Raw genomic sequence first — 8110 nt, forward strand, 5'->3', positions numbered from 1 at the left:
TTTAAGTTATGTATTAGTCCTGTGTCATCATCTATCATCATGGTTATCTGATATAAACTTATCATTGATGAACATCAGAAAGTACAGTAGTGTAGCTGCCTTCATTTTTTTTTTTTTTTTTTTAATGCCATACTAGAGATTGTAGGGATTGAACTCTGGTCCTTCACACTGAGCTACATCCCAACCCCCACTTTTTTTTTTTTTTTTTTTTTTTTTTTGAGGCAGGGTCTCACTATGTACTTCAGGCTCATATGAACTCACTGTGAGGCCCAGGCTGGCCAGACTTGCCGTGATCCTCTTGCCTCAGCCTTCCCTTTGCTGGGTTTACATGCATGATCCACCATCCCCAGCCCACCCTTTTATTTTTGAAACAGGGTGTCACTAAGTTGCCCAGGCTGAGCTCGAACTTGTGATTCTCCTGTCTCAGCCTCCCAGAGTGCTAGGATTATAGGCAAGTGCCAGCACGGCTGGCTCTAGGTGAGGCTTTTAATTTTATTCATAATGCTGGGTGGGCTGGGGATTTAGCTCAGTGGTGCCACCGCCTGCCTCATAAGCGCAAGGTCCTGAACTTGATCCTAGGTACCAAAAAAAAAAAAAAACCATAATGCTAGAGGTGGCTGTTACTGGTTTGGATCTAGAATATCCCCCAGAAGCCTCCTGTATTTAGAGGTAGGGCTTTTGGAATGTGATTGGATTATGGGGGCACTATATTCATTTAGTGGACTAATTCTAACAGTTAAAAGTACTGATAGGACATGGCACCTAGTTAGAAGAGGCAAGTCAATGGGGGATGACCTGGAAGAGCATATATCCCTCCCTTGCTCCACCCTTCCAGCTCTGCTTTCGGGCTGCTAAGGATGTGCAACTGTCCTCTGTCCAGTCCCCTCCACCATGCCCTTTCTGCATTGGAGCCAGCTGACTTCATACTGAAACCTCTAAAAACTGTAAGATCAAATAAACCTCTCCTCCTTTAAGTTGTGGATGTTGGATATTTTGTCCCAGCAATGAGAAAGTGACTGAGACAATGGCCCATACGTTTTCTGCTAAAAGTGAAATTAGAGGTCCTCGGTTTGTTACACATCTTAGAATGGCAAAGGTTCATTTACAAAATAAAATTGAATTCTTCTACTCTTATGACAGTATAAAAATTTTAGAAGTTTAAATTCAAGTAGACACTACATAAAATGAATGTTGTCAGGGACAGAAGTGTAGCTCAGTGATAGAGCACATTAACATGTGTGAGCCCAAAGTTCAATCTCCAGTACCCCAAAAAATATTATTACCTTGTTGTTCGACTAAAAAACCAAAATTTTAAATTGTTTTCATTACTATGTTTTTTTTTATACCGGGGATCGAACTCGGGTCCTTGCGCTTTGAGGGCAGGCGGTGGAACCACTGAGCTAAATCCCCGCCAACTTCATTACTATCTTTTAAGTTGCACACTGTAAACATACTTCCTTGTAGAAGTTATATACTGTAACCAATGAAACTTTTATTTAGCATGAAAAAGGACAAGGTGTAATAGAAGAGAATGAAGTTTATAGTAATACTCTGGCTGGAGTTTGGGTGACAACTGGCAGCACTCCAGTACTGAGAAGAAACCGGATACACAGTGGCAAGCAGGTAGGATTAGCTGGAACTCTTGGATGGGAAATACTGCTTTGTAAACACCACTTAAGAAAAATATTTTTTTTAATTTTAGGTTGGTGTTTATTTTTATGACAATGGACATGGAGTGCTAGAGGACAATGATATCTATAATCATATGTATTCAGGAGTTCAAATAAGGTAACTATTTTCACATTTGCCTTTCTTTTGGGGATGACTTGGGTATATGTGGATCTCATGTAGAAGGAATTTCCTAATTGTTTAAAGCCTGGTATTTATGCACCCTGACATAAATATATTCAGTCTTACTGTACCGGACTTAAGCTGTCAGAATGTAGCTTTTCTTCATCTAGGTAAGGGCAGCAGGAGTCAGTAACATGTGCCCTAACAGCTTATTTCTACTGTTCCTCTATCCTACGAGTCACATCAGCTGCCATGTATTTTGCCTTATGCCTGACATGCCCCTGGCACATAGTAAAATGGGACCTTCTGTTCTTACGGTACTTACGTAAAACTGATAGCTTTTGTACTCCCCTTGGAACTCTTAATAGTCTTGATCATATAATTTAACCCTACATTTTACATGTGAAGGGAGACTGTATAACAGTAGGTCGATCTAACCACCTTGGTTTACCCTGCATACTTGGAGGCTCTCTAGTGATAATGTAAATCCACAGCAACATTTTGGAAGGTATATTTCTGTGTACAAATTAAGTGATTAAATTCAACCATTTTCTTTCCTGATAGACTTCTCAGAGCATCTTTAAGAACTCCATTATATAGTTAATTCTACCATGATTAATGTAGATTTTTCTGGTTATTTCATGTAACATGGACTATAGGAGAAGCGATTTAAATAGTATATTCTGTCTTATCCATAGGACTGGAAGCAACCCCAAAATCAGACGTAACAAAATTTGGGGAGGACAGAATGGTGGAATTCTTGTTTATAATTCTGGTATGTTTAATCATCTGTGTTTAATGTTTGGAGACAAATGTGATGGCACATGCCTGTAGTCCCAGAACTCTGAGAGGTTGAGGCAGGATCACAAATTCAATCCTGCTTGGGCAATTTAGTGAGACCCTGTCGCAAAAATTTTAAAAGGCTGGGAAATGTAGCTCAGGGCAAAGGCCTCAGGATTAGTCTCCAGGACTGCAAAAAATATTAAGCAAAAATTTTAAAAGGGGTTGGGGATATAGCATGAAGGCCCCTGGGTTTAATCTGCAGTACTGCCAAAAAATAAAAAATGAAATTAGAAATATACCTTTTAAATAACATAAAATTTTTGCATTTATAGGTCTAGGCTGTATAGAAGACAATGAAATATTTGACAATGCAATGGCTGGAGTCTGGATTAAGACAGATAGTAATCCTACACTAAGAAGAAATAAAATCCACGATGGAAGAGATGGTGGCATCTGTATATTTAATGGGGGTCGAGGTATTGTTGTTAATTTTGCATTAGTGAAAAACCCAGTTTTCCATTATTCTTCCATATCTTTAATGATTAATGACATTGTCAGTTAATATAAATGAACAAATCTCAGTCTTTCCTTCTCAAATCTTGAGATGGTTTAGATTAGTGCCTAGAGTTAAAGACAAATGTTTACAGTACTTTTCCTTTTGTAGCCACCTTGACTCTGCCAATTGTCAGTAAAGCTTTTTTAAGGTAGCAGAATTTTACATCCTGACTCTGGACCTTTTATTCTGAATAGTGATACAATGAACTTTAAAAGTCAAGTTACAGGGGCTGGGGATTTAGCTCAGTGGTTTTGCTGCCTGCTGTGCAAGTGCAAGGACCCGAGTTCGATCCCTGGTACCAAAAAAAAAGTCAAGTTACAGAACTAAGTATGAGGAAATTAGTATCTAAAGTGGTGTGTCTATGGGAAACAGTTATTGCTTTTTAACTGTTCTATATTTGTTAGAGAATGGAATTAACAAAGCCAAATTTTGCCTGGCTTGATATCCATAAAGGAAAACTGACTTTGCATTGAGGCAGAAGTTCCAGTGCTAGTTGCTTGCAAATACATGCTGTTCATAGAGACTGGATAATGCTGAATGCATTTGAATGCAAATGTTACTATTCCCAAAATGTCAGAACCCCCAAATTGTACATTATCTTACGTGGAAGGATAGCCAAACATACCAAGACTTAGTACAAAATTCACTGCTGCAGACAAGCAGTAATGAACCTGTTGAGACTCAAGGAGTTTAAGACTCCAGTATAATTCAATAAAGAAACGTTTCTGTGATAGGAAAATAAAGACACAAAATACAGAAAGGTTGGTTTTATTTTTACAAAATAAAGACACAAAATACAGAAAGGTTGGTTTTAGTTGCAAGGTGTTTGAGAAAAGGTTTTTGTAGTAAAATTGCTCGAGCTGTCTTGAAAAATGAATAGGCATTCTCTGGGTAAGGGGTGGGGAGGCCATTCCAGCTGTAATTTATTTCACTCTGATTTGCTCTGTAAATTCTGATTGAACACCTCTGTACCAACCACTGTGATAGAGATGCTAAAGAAATTGGTAAATAAAACAGTACTACTTCCATAAAATTTACAGTCTAATGGAGTGGCACATTGTAAACAGTCTCAAAGAAACAGAGTGGTTTACTAAGACAAGAGATACTGGAACGTTGAGGCTGGAGAAGAGGCAAGGCTCAAATAACACGTTTTCTACACACAGGGTATTGGCCTCTCAGCAGTAGCTCTTGAGGTTATAGTGGAAGTATGCAAGATCAGAAGCAGAGATTTGGAATCACCCAAGCCAGAAATAATGAGTCTGAACTAAAGTAACTGCCTGAGAGCAGGGGGACATATTATTGATCTAAAAATAGGTGTCTGTGGGGCATGGTAGCACATTCCTGTAATTCCAGCACTTGGGAGGCAAAGGCAGGAGGATCTCTGTGAGTTCGAAGCCAGCCTGAGCTACAGTAGTGAATTGAAAACCAGGCTGAACTACATAGCAAGACCCTGTCTCAGAAAGGGAGCAACAGGCCGGGGATTTCGCTCAGTGGTTCCGCTGCCTGCCTCACAAGTGAAAGGACCCAAGTTCCGGTACCAAAAAAAGGAAGGAAGAAAGAAAGGGGGCAGTGGATAGATGTTGGGACCAGTACTCCAGAGACAGAATACATGTTTAGTATCAGCTAGGCCCATGTTCAGTCTTGCACAGCATCCCCCACCAACAAAAAAGAATATGCAGGAGCTGGGGATTTAGCTCAGTGGTTCTGCCGCCTGCTTTGCAAGCACATGGTCCGGAGTCCAATCCCCGGTACCCCCCCAAAAAAACAAAGGAGGAATATGGGGGATGACAGTGAAATATGATACTCAGGATTCCAATTAAGGTAACTACTAGGTGGTATTTTTCACGTAGATACAGAATGCAGAAAACATCAGGTCAGTTTTGCCAGGTATGGTGGCGCACACCTGTAATCTCAGCACTTGGGAGGCTGAGGCAGGACGATTTCTGTGAGTTTGAGGCCAGCCTGAACTAATAGCAAGACCTTGTCTGGGGAAAAAAATTCAGTTTTAAGAGAATGAATTTAGTGTCATCTTTGGAATATCCAAAATTGGTATTATCAGGTGATCATACTAAGCAAAGAAACAGACCTAGGAATAATTAGCCTTGTGTATGATATTTCTAACCATGGGAAGTTGTAAGACCATTTCAGCGAAACTTCCCCATGGCATCCAGGGGGAAAGGATTTAGAGGTACAGTATTTCACTACTATATAATACCAGACAGGTCAGATGTCTACAAAAATAGTCATGTCTCATATCTTCAGGGAGCAAAGAAATATCACTATGTAACTAACAATAATTCACTGTGTATAACTAGGTCTTGTGGGCATAGCTATTAGTGCTGTGCTTTTACATGTGTTCGTTTAATCATAAAAACTATGTAGTAGGTACATTGTGCCCATTTTACAGATAAAGAAACAGAGAAGGTAAGTAACCTGCCTAATATAGCTAGTAAGTGGTATATCCACAGTTACACTGCCAGAAAGTAAGACTGCTACCAAAACCTCCTCAGAAGAAGAGACAGGAGTGTAGGACATTCCAAAAAGAAATGAGTAGATTTATAAATAGAAAAAAGGCATAAGAGCTTTAAGAAACTGGAAACGGTGTGGTGTACCCCTATAATCCCAGCACTTAGGAAGCTGAGGCAGGAGGACCACTAGGAGTTCAAGGCCTACCTGGGCTACATAGTAAGTCCGTCTTTAAAAAAGTTGTAAGAAACTGGAAACCATGCCACACATAAAAGGAGACTGGATTAAGGGAAATTAATCAGAGAATGATCATAGATAGTAATAAAGGCCAGAAATAATAAGGGCTTGCTGTCAACTCAAAAGGCAGTAAGTTTCTAAAAGTATTTGAAATAAATGTTAATTCACAGTATTGAGAATGTTATGTATCAGGTTCTAGGGATGAGTAATGAGGAAACTTAGACATGGTTCTTGATAACATGAATTTCAATTCATTGGTTAGTCATTTTTGGTTAAGTCATACCTTAAATGCTTTTGAAATACTCAAATTTCTTTTAGGTGGAGAAAATAGTTATGTGAATTTACAATGTAGTTAGGTAAAAAGAAAACCTGCCACCAAAATAACTAGTAAAGTTATATGCATTAGCCTTGATCTAAGAAAATATTTTATTATAGGTCTTCTTGAAGAAAATGATATTTTCAGGAATGCTCAAGCAGGTGTTCTCATCAGCACTAATAGCCATCCAGTCTTAAGGAAAAACAGAATATTTGATGGATTTGCTGCAGGTTTGTATTTTTTGTGTGTGTGGCATATTTATAATTCTGCAGTACCTGATTTTTTGGTACAGTATATTCTAATAGTGTGCAAACTGTGCTGCCAAAGTAGCCAGATGCCTGTTGGAATTGTCACTTATGAGAGTATCTATTCCAAGTCTGAATTTTTCCACTCTAGGCCAAAACTTACAGTACTCTTACTGCTCAGTGTTCATAGTTTTAATTATAAAACATTTAGATAAAGTGCAGGCTTCTACTGATAGGAACACAGATAAACTCAAGGACTCTGACCTCAGAAGCCCATTTAAAATATATTGTTAAATGAATTCCACGTAGTGTGAGCAGAGTTACACTTTTACAGGTGAAGAAAACAGGTACTTTAGCTCCTTTTCAGAGTAAACTACCAGTTACCTAAACCTACTTCTGGGCACTATTCCTTTCAACTTAGTGTGCAGACTATCAGTGATGAAATGTCAATGTTACTGTCAGTGATACCGGTATTTGCATTTTATCCTTTACACATTAAGAGGGTTAATGTACTTTTTATATACAAGAACCAGCTTGCTACATTTGCTAATTTTGGGTTTCTCTTTAAGAAACAATATAAAATGATGATGCACCTACTTGTTTGTAAATTTTACTTTAGGTATTGAAATTACAAATCATGCAACTGCAACATTAGAAGGCAATCAGATTTTTAACAACCGGTTTGGAGGCTTATTTTTAGCATCTGGTGTTAATGTGACAATGAAAGGTATGTTGGAGTATGTTCTGCCTATAAGTACATTCAGAAGCCATTATTTTAGTTGATTCCTTCTGCCTCTCTTAAACTTAGCAACAACTTAAGAGAACTTAATTTCTATTAGAACACCTTGCATAAGGAAAACCCATTTCTGTTGAGTTCCTATAATTACATCATTGGGTAACTTGTCTGTTTAATCCTGTAATCTTTAGTGGTTTTAGTCTTTGTCATTTAGACTGTCTTTCTTTTATTACAGATAACAAAATAATGAACAATCAAGACGCCATAGAAAAGGCTGTTAGTAGAGGCCAGTGTTTATATAAAATATCAAGTTATACCAGCTATCCCATGCATGACTTCTACAGGTATATTTCTCATTTTTATGAGCCCAGAAAGGGGAAAATAGTGATTTCCTTTTTAAGTTGGTAGTTGGCTATTTGCCAGTGGAAACTTATTGTGGCCAATAAAAACTTTTTCAGTTGAGTCCTAAAACCAAAGATGGTTAAGTATGGAAAAACCCAGTATTGTAGAAAATGGTACTCTAAAGTATGGAGCAGTGTTTGTAAGTTAAAAGTTTCACTGTAAAGCTGTCACAGTCACTATGAATGATTCAGCCCAGAAAGACTTGATAGGAGCTGAGGGTTTTGTTTTTTTCAACTTATAAATTGATTTCCTCAGAAAGACACATGAATTTCACTTTAATCTGGGTAAAGCCACAAAATTTTTTCCATTTTAGTCTTTTTCTATTAAGCCAAAAGGTCATAGGGCAGTGGGTAAAAATACAACTAATGACGTGGCCAAAACATTAATATAAAGTTTTGCTTTTTAGATGTCACACTTGCAACACCACAGATCGAAATGCCATATGTGTGAACTGCATTAAGAAGTGCCATCAGGGACATGATGTAGAATTCATTAGACATGATAGGTATGTATGTAGCACACTTCTTGTTGCCATGTTACCAAATTATTTTCTCCTCGCTTTTCCTAATTTTTGGGTT

At 38.1% G+C, this 8110-nt stretch overlaps 1 protein-coding gene across 5 annotated transcripts in view; it reads left to right on the forward strand.

The window, feature by feature from the left end:
- The window catches only part of Fbxo11 (F-box protein 11), an 82530-nt gene that overhangs the window by 73081 nt on the left and 1339 nt on the right, over window positions 1-8110 (forward strand). For all 5 annotated transcript variants that reach the window (XM_087216415.1, XM_004839413.4, XM_021253833.2 and 2 more), the window contains exons 15-22: window positions 1501-1623; window positions 1703-1788; window positions 2490-2566; window positions 2907-3050; window positions 6269-6379; window positions 7014-7121; window positions 7366-7474; window positions 7939-8037. In XM_087216415.1, coding sequence (XP_087072541.1) covers window positions 1501-1623; window positions 1703-1788; window positions 2490-2566; window positions 2907-3050; window positions 6269-6379; window positions 7014-7121; window positions 7366-7474; window positions 7939-8037 — 857 coding nt within the window. The remainder of the gene's footprint in view (window positions 1-1500; window positions 1624-1702; window positions 1789-2489; window positions 2567-2906; window positions 3051-6268; window positions 6380-7013; window positions 7122-7365; window positions 7475-7938; window positions 8038-8110) is intronic.

This window comes from Heterocephalus glaber, unplaced genomic scaffold (assembly GCF_053883595.1).
Source record: "Heterocephalus glaber isolate CG9 unplaced genomic scaffold, H.glaber_assembly_v1.0 deba00001457, whole genome shotgun sequence".
NCBI lineage: Eukaryota > Metazoa > Chordata > Mammalia > Rodentia > Bathyergidae > Heterocephalus > Heterocephalus glaber.